Source organism: Lycorma delicatula, chromosome 1 (genome assembly GCF_047948215.1).
Source record: "Lycorma delicatula isolate Av1 chromosome 1, ASM4794821v1, whole genome shotgun sequence".
Taxonomy (NCBI): domain Eukaryota; kingdom Metazoa; phylum Arthropoda; class Insecta; order Hemiptera; family Fulgoridae; genus Lycorma; species Lycorma delicatula.
The window spans coordinates 328,508,420-328,528,398 of record NC_134455.1 but is presented as its reverse complement, the minus strand read 5'-3'; the positions used below and the strand labels follow the sequence as shown (position 1 = coordinate 328,528,398).

Here is a 19,979-nt window from a genome sequence, read left to right as displayed (position 1 = left end):
AAAGATTACTTAGAATATTTCTTAAACTTACATTTTTATTACTAAACAAACTTATCTAATCTGTCTTAGAAAAATTTCACCAAAGGGAATAAAGGAAAGTAATTGATCTCAAACCCTGTGATCACTTGATCATTTGGTATATAACAAGCAATTGAAAACCTCTTGCTCCAACTGAGACCTATTATGGTGGTAAAGGTTTTTCAGGGCCATCATTCAATAAAAAAATAGATTGGTTTGTCAACATGTGATTCTGGCCGACTAAAATAGTTCTTGCAGTAATATTGCATCAGTAATGTTTTCTATAACTAATCTTAAAATTAACTCATCCATCATGTTAGGTATACTCAATATTTAACCACAATATGTAGATTATATTCAAAACCCTTTCTCAAATTTTTTTCCTCTGAAAAAACTTACAATCTTTATTATTACTGAAGATTCCTCCACTGAAATGAGAAAAAACCATTTTAAAAATATTTTAATGTAAATTTAGTTTATTTTGGCATTAAAAAAATATTTTATAATTTCTACCAACTGTAATTTCATTACCTTTTTGAACAAAAGTTTCTTTACAGTGTATTCATTTTTAATTTTATTAAAAGATTGTGTTGTTCTAAAAACTGAATATGGGATAGTATTAAATTTAATTTACTGTTTCAGGTCTTCTTGAAAATGTTTTGTCAATAACAATTTTATGTTGTATTATTCCATTTGTATTTATGGGTACATTTTTTTGGATGCCTGAATCTCCAGTTTATCTGTTATCAATTAACAAAAAGGAAGAAGCAAACAAAAGTTTGCAGTGGTTCAGAGGAGTATATAATGTAGAGGTAAGTCACAAAGAGTTTGAAATTGCCATCAAATAAAAAAAAATTATCTAATTATATAGAAAATAACTTTAAAAAGCATGGAAAGCACAAAATTTTGATAGTCTGCCACCAAAAAAAATAAATTTTGTTATGTTAAAAAGCTCTAAAAAAAAAAATTATGGAAAAATGTTTACATATGAATTGTTTACAAATGAATTCTACATCGTTCATCTGAAAACTAAATTTATTTTGTAATGGTTAAAACTTTTAATTTAAATTGGTGAAATGTTTGTTTTTTATTCTTTTTTTATTTTCTTATCATGTGAATGTTATTACATATGAGTTATTACATATGAGTCATGAGTTATTACATATTTTAGTAAAAAATAACATGATAATGTTATTTGTTTACTGACATGATAATATCTGTCAAGTTACAAGTTAATATCAAAAATATTTTTATATGGTTTAAATTTAGTAAATTTTTTTTTCCACTACATTCAAATTTCACAAAAAAAATAAATGAAATAAGGAAGTTCTGTATTTATTTAGTTGTCTATTAACTGAATTTTATTAATAATATTCTTATTTAACAAAATATTTTTGATTTCACAATAGTGAGAACTTCTACTTCCAGTAATTATTGATTATTACCATTACCTCTTAAAAACAGTTTCAGGATGCTTAATAAGTTTGGCAATGATATTTTGGATTCATTGATAAAAAGTGTACTTTCAAGTACCATATTTGATAAGAAATGGAAGAAGAAAGTCTTTTTAACAGCTGATGATCATGGAAAAAATACTGGTCTGCCATCAAATGAAAAACTAGAAGATATTGCTGAATAATTTCTCTCATGTTTACAGCTTCTTTTAAAACAACAGAAAATAATTTATAATTCAAGTCGAAAGATTTCATGTATTATAATCATGCCATAATTGTAGCTGGTTCTAAAAAAAATCAGCAAAACATGTAATTATATGTCTGATGTAAATTTAAATAATTGAAGAATGTAGCTTCAAGAATGTTCATATTATAAACATTCCTTTTTAATATGATTATCTATCTACATACATATTGCAATGTCATATATATAAACTTCTTGAAATGAAATATATACATTGTATATTGTTTTTTCAGGACATTTGCTATATTTTATAGACATATTTCTCTTACCAAAACAATGAAAAAAATTCATATAGGTTCATGTGGTAGATTCGGACTGAAAAATGTGTTCATTTCCTTCATCTATCTGTGATGCTTGTTTTTGGCCCTAAAGTCAATCTTTGGGGACAGTTCTTCCTTACAAGGCAGATATGTGAAGCAATTTTAGGATCTAATTTTAGTTGAAGTACACATCCTTAGAAAGTAAGTAGATGTGTGATGTTTACTAACCGCAGAAGACTTTATTAGAAAATTGGTTATAGGTTTTATTGGTTGATGAGTGTGTGCTCACTGAGCCTGTCTCTCTTCACTTCTTATAACATTATTTCTGCTAGTTCTGAGAAGAACTGAGTAGGCATGAGTAGAATTTATTTTTATTTTTTTTTTTAATGTAAAAACTAGGAAGGATTTAGAATGGGCCTTTTAAAAACAATAGACGTTTGTAAGTAAATCATTAATAAATAGCTCTTTTCAAGACAGCAATATTCACCCACATCCCTCTTGATACCCTCTAGTGACAATGTTATTGTTTTTAACATTAGTGTCATTGTTAAGATTAATAAGTTTTGTCTTAGCTTTAAATTTTTATTAATAGCTTTTATCATTCAACAGTTGAAGGTTTATATTCTGATAATTGTATTTTACTGTTTGGTGATAAAACACAATTCACAATTCAGAATATATTCGAGTTTTTACTCGAATATTCAGAATACATAGCAGTAAAATTAATAATAATTATATATGGCAGTTCTTAAGGTTCAGTTAATTGCATTGTTTCAGAGCTGATTGACCAGATGTTGGACAAGAATAACAACTGAACTGAATCTATTATAAAATAATATTTTGCCAAAATACAAAGAAATAAAGTGTTATCAAATATGGAAAAAGTTATTACTGAAAAAAGAATGCATATTTTCAATTTAACTCATTAATAGTGAAATTACTGTTCTGTAACTACTCAATCACATTATAAATGTTTATTGCCTTTAGTTTTATTTTTAAACACATGCCATTTGATCAGAAATCATATTAAATATTATAATTTTTATTTTTCTTACAGAAACTACATATTTTCAGCTGTCAAATGATGTATTTCTTATACATTATCATAATAAATTACAATACCTTTCAGTAGTAGAATGCAAGCACAATTTTTTTTATTTACAGAATAACATGACATAATAGTGTTTCTTTGGTCTTTATCAATATATTCGTCTTTGTTCATATTCTGGGAAACAGCACTGTAAAGATAAACGTTTATTGACTAAACTTTTTGTGACCCTTAGAACCTACTAGAAAAAAAATTTATTATATAAATTTAAATAACAATTTTATCAAATAAATAATAAAACATAATGTTTAATTATTAAAACATAATGTTTTTAAATCATTAGCTATTCATTATGATTATTCATGAATCAATTATTTTAATGAAAATAATCATCATTGTCAGGAATTGAAAAATTCAGAGAGAATGGGATATTATTTTTACCGCACACTATCAAAAAAAGGCAAAAAATCCTGTAATGCATATTATTTTAAAATTTGAGCAAATACATATAATTTAAGTTTAAAGTAACAAAATTACCTTATGATATTTCTGAACACTGTAAATACATGGCAGCTGTAGATAGTACAGTGTGAGTGCTTTATTTTTGTCTGGATGAATATCATACCTTTCAGTATTGGAAAAAATAACCATTCAATAAGATATGTAATCTACTTCCAAGCAGTAATTTGTAATACAAAATGAATTGTGAAAGTAAAGTCCATAACAAGATATCATAGCATGAGAGATACTGCAGAACAACTGGAAACAAAGATTTTTTGTGATTCAGTTTCAAGACCATCCTCATCAAAAAAGAATATAATATTAGAACTACAAAGTAGAAAAGAAAAATTTTGTGTAATTTACAACAGAAAAATGGAGGTCATATCAGTAGATCTAAAACAGCATGTTTATATAGCATTTGACATACTAAAAATGGTCTATTCTTTCCAAAATATCATTGCTGTATAATTTTTTTTAAATTTATAATTATATAAATAAATATAATTATAATATATATATTTATAATTATATATAAATAAATAACATTTATTTGAATAATGCATACTGAATAATCATTATATTAATAGTTCTGTTATATGATTTACTTTTATTATTGAAAGTAATACATTGTAATAGTAAACTTTTAATAATTATATAATAGTATAAAATAATAAAAATAATGATTAACATAACATAATTATGTTTAATGTGCTTAATATATGGAAAAATAGGGTTTATGAGCTTTCATAATAGAGTTTATGAGTTAGAGCTTTCATCAGATGAATAGTCAACAGCAATTCTTAACAAAATCATACTGCATTTTTCAGATGACTAAATAATATTCTGCAAAAGATAATTTTGTATAGTTACCAAAACATTCACAATTAAATGAAGAGTACAGGTACCTACAAAGAATCTCAGTGTTCTATTAAATTGGAATATAGTACTTCAGATGCAAATTTTGTAAATCTATGTATTCATTTTTCATATTAATCTTTTTTATTTACAAGTTCAAGTAGTAACTTTCTCTAAAAATTAAAAACCACCACATTAATATATTTCATAATGTCAACAAAATTTTTGAAGATTTTTTACTGATGACTGTGAAATGAATTTAGCAGTTGTGGGAGGGCCAGCAGCCAAAGCTATAGTTCCTATCATTATGAATTTACAACCATAACTTAAAATAATTTTTTTAATTAAATATGGTAAAGAGGAGCACTTGTAAATATATCTCTACTGATGAGATCTGTGTAAATTAATTATTGTGCAAATGATTAAAAAGCAATCATACACATAAATCAGTTACACTCATCATTCCTATAATGCTAAGTGTTAAATACTGAACAACAAATTATTTTCAGGATGAACTGAGTCGTATGCAAGATGAATTGGAAAGATCTAAAGAGAATGAAGGTGGTTTTATGGATATTGTGTCAGATAGTGTCATTGTAAAGGCTCTAATTATAGTTTTAGGACTCATGGTGTTTCAACAACTGAGTGGGGTCAATGCAGTAATTTTTTTTACAGCCAATATATTTCAGTCAGCTGGTAGCTCACTCCCTCCTATTCATGCTTCTATTATCATTGGTGTAGTACAAGTAAGTGAACTTCTTAGAAGATGTTTTTATTAACTACTGTAGCATTTATGAAGTATTAATAATTCAGGTTATATACACAAAAATCCTTTTCCATTTAGATATGCAGAGAACTATAGAGTATATGTTTTAAAAGAGGTAGATTATTTGTTACCACTGGCTACCAATCATTCCAACTTCCTGACAGATTACTAGGAACTTTTTAGTGTTTGTATTTGAGGCATGACAGTTAGTAACACAATATTAAAATACTATTACAATATATCAAACTAAAAGATATTAAAATACAATAGATATTAAGAGATAATAAAATTTAAAATTTTTATAAACAATTTGAAAAAGCTGTAGTTGAAAAATCTATCTTTAAAATATAGTTACAAAACTTTTTTCAAATTCAATTCCCAGTTTTCTAAGTTTCTACACAACCAATTATTTCAGTTTATTGAAGCCATTCATTACATTATGCATAATAATGTAATTTTTCACTTTTGGCTCAAATTCCTTCAGGTTTAGCTCAGGGTGATAGAGAGGCAAATAAACATTTTATAACCTTCTCATTCAAATATCTAATCAAAATAATATTCCTCATACCATGACTTAATCAATTTCACCAGTTCATAAAATTCAGATTTGAACATAGTCTCAGAGTATGGAATATACCTTTAACTTCACTATACCAGCAATACTATTAGTAATCAAATTTTTACTGTAGTAGAAGTCATTTATATGAGGTCATTTGTAATGAGCAAAAATAAAGATCGGTTGGTTTCCTTTATTATCTTTTATAAAAGTATAATGAAGAGTAAATATATAGTAAATGTAATATATAATATATAATATGTAAAGTATATTAATGCGTAGTAAAGTTTGTTTTCATGACAAAGTTAGAAGTCGGTTATAATGAGCAAATTATTTTCTTTTGAATAATAACTTTGTTCCCTGAAAAATTAAAAATGTGAATGATTTTAAAGTCAGGTATAGAAATTAGATGTTAGTCATTAGTGTATGTTTATCATTACTGTATGTTTATAATATTGAATGTTATAATGACATTGTTCAATAAGAATACGGAGGTAGTGAAATAGCCAATTACACAATAAGAGAAAATGGGTAATTAGAAACAAGATGCAGTAGTAGGCCATGTACAGTTTTATATTGGCTATTTCTGCATTCTAGAAAATTTCATTCCTCCACTGTTATGAAATTTATACAGGTAAAGTATGGCGATGGGAAGTATAAGTAATTTTACAGTTGAACTAATTCTGATATGTGTAAAATTCATGGGCTTTCTGCTTCCACTGTCTCAACAATATGCCAATCATTGTGGTAGAGTGGTAGCATCTTGGCCTTTCATTCGGAGGTCCTGGGTTCAAATCCCAGTCAAGGATGGCATTTTTTCATAAGATACAAATTTCTGTCAGGCTAATAACCATTGCACTTGAAGCTCGTAAAACTCAAAAAAATATACAATTTGGAAAAACAATTTGAAGAAAAAGGTGTCGGTGGAATGCATTCAAAATTTCTTATTGTTTCTGTGTTCAAATATTACTGATTCTGAAAAAACTGTTAATCATTGAAAAATCAAAAAACCCTCGTTGTTTTGAGAATGTCAAAAAACCTCCGGTTAAGAACTTACCCGATGCAAAGGCGTGGATGACTTCTTCAATTTTTGAAGCTTAAATTCGTAATTCAGACTTCGAACTAAGAAAAAAATAAAAGCTTTACTGCTAATTCACCAACTGTCGAGCGCACCCAGTACTGTTAAACCACACTAACCATAAAAACTGTATTTTTCCTCCAAATACTACTGCAAAGCTACAACCTATGGATCAAGGCGTTATCCATTCTTTTAAAGTTCACTTCAGACATTTACTGGTATTAAAATTACTCGATTGCTTAGAAAAAAATAAACATTTAATCCAAATGTTTTGGATGCCATCAGATCAATCAAAAAAGGATGGGATAGTAACTCAACTATAATTCAAAATTGTTTTAAAAAAATCCGGTCTTGGTATAATTGCAGCTAAAGAAGATTACAAGTCAAAAGAATAAACATGATTCAAATCCACTCTTTAATCCACTCAAAGAGTGGATTCGGATCATTGATTACAAAAATGTATTTAACTGATCTAATATGAATGATTATGTGCATGCTGAAGATTATGTGTTAATAACAGTAAGTCCAGCATATGAAGAAATAATTAATGAAGTGAAACACAGGCAAATCAGCGAATCTGAAAGCGAAAGTAAATTTATGAGGATGACATGATGACTGAAAATCCAGTCATTTCCATTCATGCAGCTCAAGACAGTTTAGAATTGCTTAACGAAATTTTGTGAAATGAATAATGTCAGTGATGAGTTTATAAAACTATTAAAAAGTTGAAATGATCATTTTGACAACTTCAGTAATGAAAATAAAAAGCTAGCAACTATAGACAAGTTTTTTAATGTTAGGTGAAAAGATTTAACACTTTATCGATGTAAGCCCTAATATTGCGTGTACCGGTCATACTTTTTAAGTGTGTTTAAGTGCAGTATCAAAGGTGTAAGTTATACAAGTTACAGTCTTTTATTTCCTCCTTACAAAGTGGAAATAACCTCCTCACCAATTTTAGGCAAGTTTACAATTTTTTACATGTGTATATTAGCTGTACATATGTGCTTCCAGTTTTATGCAAGATGATTTTAATTTTTGTTTTTTCCTACAAATTTTTGATACAATGTTGTATTCAATACTGAATATCAGTTATTTAATTTGTGTTTAGAGGGGAAGATTTTTTTCTGGTATGAATAGGGTCATTCGTTTATAACAAGCAAATTGCAAATACGTGATTTTTTTTCTATTAATCTGCAGGATGCAGTACAATTCTAAAAATATCCACTTAAAAAACAAGAATTTGTAATATATATTTTATATTCTAGATTAATTTAACAATAAAATTGATACGTAACTTTTAATAAATTATTAAAGTTATATAAAGTAATATTTTTTTAAACTGAAAACCAAGTTATTGCTATTTTTAAAACATTTATAACTATCAATGATGTCTAGAAATAGTCATTTATTTATTTATTTATTTTTTAAACAACCTAACTTCACTTTAGTTAAACAAACAAATCTTTTGTGCAGGTTGTTGCAACTTACTGCTCAAGTTTGTTAATTGAGAAAGCTGGTCGTCGAGTGCTTTTGCTTTTGTCAGACATAGTTATGGCAATATGTCTTGCAATGCTGGGATTTTACTTCTATTTAAAGGTAATTATTTTCAATATCATAATGATTATAATTAAATTACGTTAATGAAATTTTTAAAGAAGAATAGCAATAACAATCTTACGAGCAGACTCTCAGCATTCGTTTTAAATAAATTTTCTGATTTTAATCTTTCATACAATTTTTTAAGTTAAAATTCAAAGCTGAATTGTGAGCAACTACAGATTAAAAAAAAATAACTTCAAAGGTAACTATCAAATTATATCTAGTTAACTCTAGTGGAATCACAGTTCAATCCAACTAATAGAGGTTGCCACCCCAAGGTAAGGCACCTTCAAATAATTTCTTTTTTGTGTAGTAATAAGCTGGTAGATCTCTATTTTCACATGCAATAATGTTTTTTTTTTTAAATCTATCTTTTAATTTGTACAGACTATATATTTTTTTCTTACTTTACCAAAGTTTCTTTGAAATTCCAATAGTTCATAATTTATCCCTATCTTTCTTATTCTTGCTTAAATTTTTTGGAGCTATATCAAGTAATGATTTTATCATTAAATCTTCTTATTTGTCTCATCTGTTTCTCAACAAATATCATCCGGTTTTTCCGCTTTTGTATGGTTTTGTTATTATTTATACTACCTGCTAACTCTTTCTTATCTATCTTATACCACAGTTCTGCTGACACTCTTATGACACTACCATTTAATTTCATTTTCTCTTATTTTTCTATTTTCCTCTACTTTAACGTAATTATTCTACCTACCTTCCATGTAATTATTCTTTTTACTGTTATTTCTAGAGTAGTACAGATCTTGGCCATCCTTCCTTTTTATAATTAAAAATTCTGCTCTCATTCATCAATTCCAGTAACTGATTAAAAATTTTTTCTTACTAACTTCCATTTTTCTTCCCAAAGATTTTTCTCATATGAACTATTTCCTTTCTTAAAATTATCTCTTTTTATTTTATACGTTAAGTATATAATTATTAAGAGTTACCTCTTAATAATTAGTCACACAGAAAATAAAAAGAGATAATTTTAACTAGAAAAATGATAACTCTTAATAATTAGTCATAATTTTTTTCTACAGTTCATTTCAAAAAGGATTCAAATGAACCCTTTTTATTTTGTTTGTGTCTGGTCTCTTATATATCATCACAACAAAATTGTGACTTTATTATGAAATTTCTGCCAAACCAATATTGTATCTTCTCATGTTTCTATTTTCATTTATGTGCATATTCTTTTATGATTCTTTAAAAGAGCTCAAAGTTTATTAAAAGTGCTATGCTAATGACACAATACAGTAAGTATGAAATTAGCCTTCTAAAAAATTGTAATACTTTATGATTCTAAAAATATTCAATTTATTCTTAAATCTTAAAAACCTAGAAATTCCAAAAACGTTAAATATTTTAATAACGGAAATGTTCTTTTGTTACAATTGTCTACTTTCTTTTTACAGGATCAAAAGGTAGAATTGTCAAGTTGGAGCTGGCTTCCTCTTTTATCACTAGCAATCTTTATAATAGTATTCTCTCTTGGTTATGGGCCAATTCCATGGATAATTATGGGTGAACTAGTTCCCAGTAATATTAAAGTAAGTAAAACTAAAAATAAGTAAGCAGTAGCCTAAGCCAACTTAAATAACTTCTATTTTCTTTTAATAATTTAATTTTTGAATGTGCTTATCCAACTTTATCTTAATTAAAAGCATTTGAGTTGCTTAACCCTATCTGACTGGCCTAAATATCTTGTGATAGCAAGACTGATGGGATAATCAAGGAAAATTTTTTCTTAGACTGTTTATTTTAAAATTATGTTAAACCTGAACACAGACATCTGCAATCTGAAATAATCACAATCTTATCACCAACTCAATCCAAAACAACAAGGCTGAAGAACTAATTGGTGAAATAAAATATTTAACTAGCACCAATGTTTACAACAGAATGTTAAAAGACAAATTTCTACTCAAACTTCAGAGCTAAACAGAATAAAATAATAAATTCAGAACATTTACTTAGAGAGACAATCACATTGAAAAAATTGCCCACAATTTAAAAAAAATGTTAATTAAAAAAAAAAGAAAAACAAGTTACAAATTGAATTCAGAAGTATTAATAAAATAAAGCATATATTATCAGATAAAACAAAATTTTTCCAGGGGTTCTTCAGTCTTGATACTAACCCAGTAAGCACAAGAAATTTCTACAAAGGACAGAGTGATACTTTTCACAAGAAAACAAATAGCCCATAAAAGTATACTTAACCCACCAGAAAATCGAATTTCACAAACCACCTTATTGAAACAAGTCACACATTCTCAGTATTTTATAAGTAAACAATATAGGATGAAGTCTAAATTCACATGAGCAACTCAAGTTGCTCATGTGAATGTGTGAATGTGTGTTGGTTTTATAAAAAACCAACAATCTAAAAAACAAGCATAATTTAAATTTCCTTTTTTTTTGTCTTCAGTCATTTGACTGGTTTGATGCAGCTCTCCAAGATTCCCTATTTAGTGCTAGTCGTTTCATTTCAGTATACCCTCTACATCCTACATCCCTAACAATTTGTTTTACATATTCCAAACGTGGCCTGCCTACACAATTTTTTCCTTCTACCTGTCCTTCCAATATCAAAGCGACTATTCCAGGATGCCTTAGTATGTGACCTATAAGTCTGTCTCTTCTTTTAACTATATTTTTCCAAATGCTTCTTTCTTCATCTATTTGCCGCAATACCTCTTCATTTGTCACTACTTTATCCACCCATCTGATTTTTAACATTCTCCTATAGCACCACATTTCAAAAGCTTCTAATCTTTTCTTCTCAGATACTCCAATTGTCCAAGTTTCACTTCTATATAAAGCGACACTCCAAACATACACTTTCAAAAATCTTTTCCTGACATTTAAATTAATTTTTGATGTAAACAAATTATATTTCTTACTGAAGGCTCGTTTAGCTTGTGCTATTCGGCATTTTATATCGCTCCTGCTTCGTCCATCTTTAGAAATTCTACTTCCCAAATAACAAAATTCTTCTACCTCCATAATCTTTTCTCCTCCTATTTTCACATTCAGTGGTCCATCTTTGTTATTTCTACTACATTTCATTACTTTTGTTTTGTTCTTGTTTATTTTCATGCGATAGTTCTTGCGTAGGACTTCATCTATGCCATTCATTGTTTCTTCTAACTCCTTTTTACTCTAGGCTAGAATTACTATATCATCAGCAAATCGTAGCATCTTTATCTTTTCACCTTGTACTGTTACTCCGAATTTAAATTGTTCTTTAACATCTTTAACTGCTAGTTCCATGTAAAGATTAAAAAGTAACGGAGATAGGGAACATCCTTGTCGGACTCCCTTTCTTATTACGGCTTCTTTCTTATGTTCTTCAATTGTTACTGTTGCTGTTTGGTTCCTGTACATGTTAGCAATTCTTCTTCTATCTCTGTATTTGAACCCTAATTTTTTAAAAATGCTGAACATTTTATTCCAGTCTACGTTATCGAATGCCTTTTCTAGGTCTATAAAGTATGTTGGTTTGTTTTTCTTTAATCTTCCTTCTACTATTAATCTGAGGCCTAAAATTGCTTCCCTTGTCCCTATACTTTTCCTGAAACCAAATTGGTCTTCTCCTAACACTTCTTCCACTCTCCTCTCAATTCTTCTGTATAGAATTCTAGTTAAGATTTTTGATGCATGACTAGTTAAACTAATTGTTCTGTATTCTTCACATTTATCTGCCCCTGCTTTCTTTGGTATCATGACTATAACACTTTTTTTGAAGTCTGACGGAAATTCCCCTTTTTCATAAATATTACACACCAGTTTGTATAATCTATCAATCGCTTCCTCACCTGCACTGCACAGTAATTCTACAGGTATTCCGTCTATTCCAGGAGCCTTTCTGCCATTTAAATCTTTTAATGCTCTCTTAAATTCAGATCTCAGTATTGTTTCTCCCATTTCATTCTCCTCAACTTCCTCTTCTTCCTCTATAACACCATTTTCTAATTCATTTCCTCCGTATAGCTCTTCAATATATTCCACCCATCTATCGACTTTACCTTTCGTATTATATATTGGTGTACCATCTTTGTTTAACACATTATTAGATTTTAATTTATGTACCCCAAAATTTTCCTTAACTTCCTGTATGCTCCGTCTATTTTACCAATGTTCATTTCTCTTTCCACTTCTGAACACTTTTCTTTATCCACTCTTCTTTCGCCAGTTTGCAATTCCTGTTTATAGCATTTCTTAATTGCCGATAGTTCCTTTTACTTTCTTCATCATTCTTATATTTTCTACGTTCATCCATTAGCTGCAATATATTGTCTGAAACCCAAGGTTTTCTACCCGTTCTCTTTATTCCGCCTAAGTTTGCTTCTGCTGATTTAAGAATTTCCTTTTTAACATTCTCCCATTCTTCTTCTACATTTTCTACCTTATCTTTTTTACTCAGACCTCTTGCGATGTCCTCCTCAAAATTTAAATTTTAATTTCCTATACTTCTTTGACACATCTCAATACTAAAAATTTTTAACGTCTAATCTGACACCATTCTGATATTACTGTCAATACATTACTTCAAACAACACAGCATTCAGTACTACACGTGTCAAATCTGAAGAAGCTTAATCTAAAGCAAAAGGTAACTTAGACTAAGATAAAAATTTTTTATAACTTTATAAAATTTGAAACTCACACAATAATCAAAAAAATTAACATCACTCTGGTCAAATTGGGCAAGGTGTTACACAACATTATTAAATAATACACATTAACACATTAAACAATAAAGTTTAAATTACATTTGTAAAAACAAAAATACATAATTTAACCAACAATTTCCAGTTTGTGTCATCATTGCAATTTAAGACAACATACAATATACTTAATATAAAAAACATTTCTTAAACCCTATCCTTCAACTGTTTGGAAAAAATCTATTTCTTCACACTCTATCATAAATTACCAAAATGTCATTCCTCACAAACTTGCTACATACATGAATAAGATCATAAGAAAATATTTTTACATTATAAACATAAATAAATAATAATAACATGAAATAACACTACAGATTTTAAACAAAATTAAAAAAAATCAACATATACCATTACCCATTATTAGTACTATTTGATAATCAAACCTTTGTACTGCCATCTTAATAATAATGAATAGAAAAATTAAATGGATATAACAATATACTCACTGACACTCTTGAACACAAATAAGTGAAATCAAAAATAAACAAAGCATAAAATGCATCACATTAGCATACATAAACAAAGAATCAGAGAAATAGTTCACAAATTTAAGAAATATGAGTACTGACAATGTGTTTTTTAGAACAACAAACAAAACAAATTATTTACCAGAATACAATCATCAGACAAATATAATGCTCCAGGAATATATAAATTGAATTGTTCTGACTGCACAATGTTCTAAAACAAATATCAGGTGGATACAAGTTTCAAACAAAGATACAATGAACACTTTGAAAGTTCACCATAGCAACATAAGATCAACATTTTATAAGTAAACAATATAGGATGAAGTCTAAATTCACATGAGCAACTCAAGATATATCAAACAAACAAAAACAAAAATAGCAACCTTACTATTCTATATTTATAAAAAAGGAAACCAGATCTTAATGCAAAAACTTTAATGGAACATATAACACACAAAAACACATCATGATATATTAAACAAATAGACACGATCCAAATTCAAAACATTTCAATCACATTCGAAATACATAACTGTTGTAAAAAGTTTTTAAACTGCCAATAAAATCAGCTAATGATAAGGTGGTAACAACAGTAGCAGTTGCTGGAAATGGTAACAAAAGGGGGCTGAAAACATTAAGAGTTATTAAAAATGTTTCATTTATGAAATTTGCTTCAGTTTGCCATTTAAAACATGTACAGTTTTAATAAATTAAAATACAATATTTATTTTGCATTGAATCATGTTACATCTTAATATAGAATGAAATACTATCAATTTTTTTTCATAAATTATATACGATATATGTCATAGATAACTAAGTGTAATATGAATAAATATACTATAACACAATACCTGCACTACATATTGAATATACATTATGTGAGAGGTATTCAAATTTTGATTTAAAATATATATATATATATATATATATATATATATATATATATAGAGAGAGAGATATTGATTGATTTTTTATTTTATTTCATGATAAAAACCAACAGATAGCCAAAAAATAAAAAAAATTCAAAATAAAACTTAATATTCTTCTGTTATTCAATACAAACCAGAAAAAATAAACAAGAAATATATTTAATGTAGATAAAATAAAATGAACTCTTAAAAAAGTTAAGGATGGTAGCAATAAAATGACATCTCAAATTCATATAAACTATAAATAAATATAACAGTTTCTTTATAAAGATACTTCTCAAATGAATCCATGGATCTTAACATGACCAATCAGCTGGTAGGTTATTCCCATCCTTCAGATAATCGCAGTAAATGACTCATTATGTCACAATTAATTTGGTGCTAAGATATCTGTGCATAGCCAACTAAAGAATCCTTGACATGAGAAAGAAACATATTCTTTTATTTAGCAACTTATTTAAAGTTACGTGTATTTTATATCTCTCCTTTAATAATTTAAGCCATTTAATAAAAGGAGTAATTTAGGAATTTCTCATAGTGTCTAAAACTAACCACAAACGCTCAGTAAAGAATTATTACTCAAATCTTCTGAAACACTGCTACATACAAAATGACAATTTTCTAAGTGTAGAATAATCACTGCTGCATTCTTTTTTGCAAAGACTAAGAAAGAAATTGTTCCATTTATTCTAGCCAACTCATGCCAGCAAACACCTTTGTACAAATTCATTACCTAATTGCACTAAATCAAAGTTAGCTGTCAGTCCAAACACCTTAGGAAGTAATACATTAGTCACATACAGAGTGTCCTGGTTAAAGGACACTCCTGCAATCCTGCAATCAATTGCATTGTAAATATGATCGAACCAAATGAGCTAACTCAAAGGGTAGCATTGTTACTGTTGTGCAGGTTCAGGCGTGTATAGAAATGTACAAACATGATCTAGTGTAGCACATATTCATCAGAATGATGCCAGTTATGAGATAGTAGTGAACCAGTAAACATGACATTGTGAGTGCTTTGTATGTCTGGATTACTGTGTTTTACATATTTACAACTTTATTTCTTTTAATTAGTTGTTAGTTATAATAGTTACAAAATGCCTAGAGTTTGTTTAAATCATCCTAACAATTTTTTTTATGTATGTGGTGAAGTGACGCTCAACTTGCAAAGGTGAAACATTACTCCATTAGTAAAAAAGTGTTATGAACTTTATTTTGGGTGTAAAGTCGGGGATCAAACAAGGGCCTGGGCTCCACATATCTGTTCTTTATCGTGTTCAGCTTCTCACTGCATGGAAAAATGGCACATGCCACGTGGCATTTACTATCCCTATGATTTGGAGAGAACCTAAAGATCACTCTTCTGACTGTTATTTCTGCTTAACAAACATTAAAGGTCAAAATCAAAACATATAGTGGTGTACTCTAACTTGCAATCTGCAATGAGACCAGTTCCACACTGCAAAGAATTGCCCATACCAAAGCCTCCAAAACATGTGACATTAAATGAAGAGAGCTCAGAGTCTGATGGAAGTAAGGAAGAAAAAGAAGCAGATTCTGGTGAAACAACTTTTGAACAAAGCAGTTCATCTGAGCCTCATTTACTGACTCAAGAAGATTTTAAACAATCTCATACGAGATTTAAAGTTATCGAAAAAACAGTCTGAAATGCTTGCTTCCCGACTAAAAGGACAGAATCTTCTTCAAAAGAATATAAAGATATGTACTTATCGTAATCATCAATCTGAATTTATAGACTATTTTTCTGAAGAAAATTGGCTCAGTGTTTTGTAATGACATTTCTTCTCTTATGGAGACATTTTGTAATGAACATAACCAACAGAATGGCGCTTGTTCATTGATCCCTCTAAAGTTAGTTTAAAAGCTGTGCTTCTGCATAATGACAATAAATTCCCATCAGTACCTGTGGCTCACCCTGTTAGTATGAAAGAAACTTATGAAAAATTTTAATTTATATTGAAAAAGCTTCAATATGCAGTGTATGAATGGAATATTTGAGATGATTTGAAGGTAATTGCACTTATTCTTGGTCTGCATAAAGTACTGTTGTTTTTTGTGTGAATGGGATAGTAGGGACAAAAAAAGCATTTCATTAGAAAAGAATGGTCTTAACTCGAATCACTCACCCCTGAACAGAAAAATGTGAAACTTGACTCATCGTGAAATCCTAAAAATATGTATCTACCTCCTTTACATATTGAACTAGGATTAATGAAGAATTTCGTTAAGGACATGGACAATATTTCTGGTTTCATGTATTTAAAACAGAAGTTTCCTAAAATTAGTGATGCAAAAATTAAAGAAGAAATATTTGTGCATCCACAAATATGATCACTAATGCATGATGAAAAGTTTGAGGAACTATAGAATTCACTGGAGAAATCAGCTTGGCAAGCATTAAAAAATATTACTCAGAATTTTTTGGGAAATTGAAAGGTGGAAAATTACCATGTTATTGACAAACAATCTTATTAAAATTCGGGTTGTAATATGTCCTTAAAATACACTTCCTGCACTTACACCTAGATTTCTTCCTGGAAAATCTTGGCACAGTGAACAATGAGTGCAGGGAACAATTTCATCAGGAGATTTCAGCTATGGAAAAAAGGTATCAAGGCAAACTGAATCCTAATATGCTGGCCGATTGTTGTTGGACCATCAAGAGGGATGGTCCACAGGCAAAATATAGCAGAAAATCATCATTTCTTACTTTGTAGGTGAATCAAATGTTTGAATATTGTGTAGTTATGAATGCAGAAACTATTTAAATGTTTGAAATTGTAAATGCCTGTCTCTCGGAAACACTGTGTGACGGGGAAAACCAATATCATATTTGAATTCAGGAGAAAAAATATTATCAGAATCACCTATTTTTCTTCCATATTTTTCAAAAAAAATTATTTTTTGTTCCCCAGTGCTACTTACTGTGCATGTGCCATGTTGCCATGGCAACTGGTTTATTTCAATAATCACATTTCAATTTTGCAATAGACCTCATTCAGTATACACTGTTTTGCAGATTTAAATTCAAGATCAATAGGGTATGTTCAAACAATGTATAATTAATAAAATTAATTTATTATTGAAAATTTATGCATAAGACTACAAAGAATTTTTAACAATTATATCAGTATACTGGTGGTATATAATAAAAGTTATTAGTTCGAAATCTCTTTTATTTCGTAAAGTTTTATTTAAATACTTCACTCTTATAACAAAGAGTATCTTTGCACTAATATATTTTTTTAAAAGAATGATGAAAATGTCTTGAATCATAGTTACATCGATATTTATTTTTGTTAACGATTCTCCTTCAAACATTTCAAGCAATTCAAAATGTAAGATTTTGGCTACACTAAATTGCCCAAGTGTTTTAAAATAAGGGTCAAACTATTCAAGAAGCATAAGGTGTTATAAATGTAATAAAATTAAAATAAGTAAAAATACTGGGTTCAATACAACTTAAACAAAAAACATAAACAATCCTAAGCAATATAAAAAACATTACCATGTTTTTGATTTTGTCACTGCAGATAAAAATTGTTTTCTATTTGTAAAAAATTCCTTTAGAAGGATAAAGTTTTAATATTATTCATCAGAAATTTAGGTTTCTCTAAAAGAAGGCCAAAATCAAAGTTACATTTAGATAGAAATTAATTTGACCCATTGTCAAAAAGCAATTAATGTCATTCCCTACTTTGTTTAAGAAATGCTAAATATTTAAGTCCCAACTGAACACAAACTGTTTATTTAATTTATATTGCATTTATATAAAAAAAAAAAAACATTTAGCCAATTTTTTAAAAAACCTTTGAAGATTTCTAATAATGCTGGTGTTACTGATTGTAACTGACATTTATTTGTATCTGGTCATATTTCAATCAGATCAATTTCTTTGAAAAAAAAAAATTTTATTTGCATTAAATAATTTACCAAAATCCTCATTAGATGACTAATTTCTTTATGGACAAAGGTTACAACCAATGGTGTCATATTTATTTACAGCATTCTTGTATTGAAAGATTAATTGGCTTTACAGCTATTCTCATCCTTAAAAGTGTTAAAAATTTCACTCCCATACCCAGGTCTCAAGATTTTTTATGCTGTTATTATTATTAACATTATATTAGTTTGTATCAAATTGGATTGTACACTTTTTTTTGGTTTCAGGGTATATCAAGTGCACTGGCTGCATGTACAAGTTGGCTCCTTTCATTTATAGTAACAAAAAATTTCAGTAAGTTTGTTGATATATTTGGTTCAGGATATACATTTTGGATATTTTCCGCAATTTGCATAATGGGAGCTATATTTGTTGGAATTTTATTACCTGAAACAAAAGGTAAAGACATACAAGATATTCTGGAAGAATTAGGGAAAAAAAAATCATCAAATATTAATTTAGAAACTTCAAAACCTCAGCCTTAGTCCTAGTTCAGTGAGCGTAGGTAAAAATACAAAAGTTGGATAAAAAAATCATAAAATAGATAACAAACTAAATCAAATGATGCTGAATGACTTCAGCAATAAAGACTGACTGCTAAGACTGTTTGGAAATAGATTTATGAATTTAGAAATATAAATTTGTTTTATAAGCATGTAAACTATATCAGTAAGTCAAAGTAATGCTCACTATAAATTATTGTTTTAGCTGATGAAACAAACATTTCAGTATACATAACTGAAAACTGTGACATAAACAAAATATTAATAAATAAGTTTTTCATTTCCTAAATATTTTTTTATGAACTGATGAAGTATGTAAAAGTATAAAATGTAAGGTGTAAAATGAAAAAATATATTCGATTCTGGCCTACATATTACTAAGATTAATTTACTGATCCTACTTCTGAGGTCAGGAAGTTCACAACTCTCTTACTAAAATAAAGGAGTCTTAAAATATCCATGCAAAATTAGCAGATAAGAAGTAGTGTCATCCAGATGGTTCTGGATTTGAATCCAGGACAACTATTTTTCTCTTACTACAAAAATAATTTCTAAAAAAAAAGTAAATGTAATTTGCCATGTGCCTATTGCGTAATCAATAAATAAATAAAATACCACAATAATAGTAGCATGTTAAAAACATAGCTGTGGCAAATTCAAGACACAAATCGTCCATAGAATCAATTTACGTTAGAAGCATCTGCTTTCAGGAGTAAAACAATTACCACCTCATAATCTGGTTAAGGTTACTATAAGGTTTTTTAATACTAAACATAATACATCTAAAATTTTGATACTTTTTGAGTTTACAGTTAGCTTAGATATTATAAAATATAATGATGCTATAATATTATCATGCATTATAAAAATACAGCTGAGAAACCTATGTACTGTAATTTTGTTACTTCTTGTCAATTTAACAAATAAATTATTTTCTTTTTTTAAGAAAAAAAGCATACGTGAAATATTTAACTTTTGTT

General features: G+C 28.2%; 1 protein-coding gene across 1 annotated transcript in view; it reads left to right on the top strand.

The window, feature by feature from the left end:
- The window catches only part of LOC142334245 (facilitated trehalose transporter Tret1-like), a 43,570-nt gene extending 23,599 nt beyond the window's left edge, over positions 1–19,971 (top strand). The window contains exons 5-9 of the mRNA XM_075382116.1: positions 661–830; positions 4,890–5,126; positions 8,257–8,379; positions 9,807–9,941; positions 18,724–19,971. Coding sequence (XP_075238231.1) covers positions 661–830; positions 4,890–5,126; positions 8,257–8,379; positions 9,807–9,941; positions 18,724–18,981 — 923 coding nt within the window. The 3' untranslated portion in view covers positions 18,982–19,971. The remainder of the gene's footprint in view (positions 1–660; positions 831–4,889; positions 5,127–8,256; positions 8,380–9,806; positions 9,942–18,723) is intronic.
- The last annotated feature ends 8 nt before the right edge of the window (positions 19,972–19,979 follow it).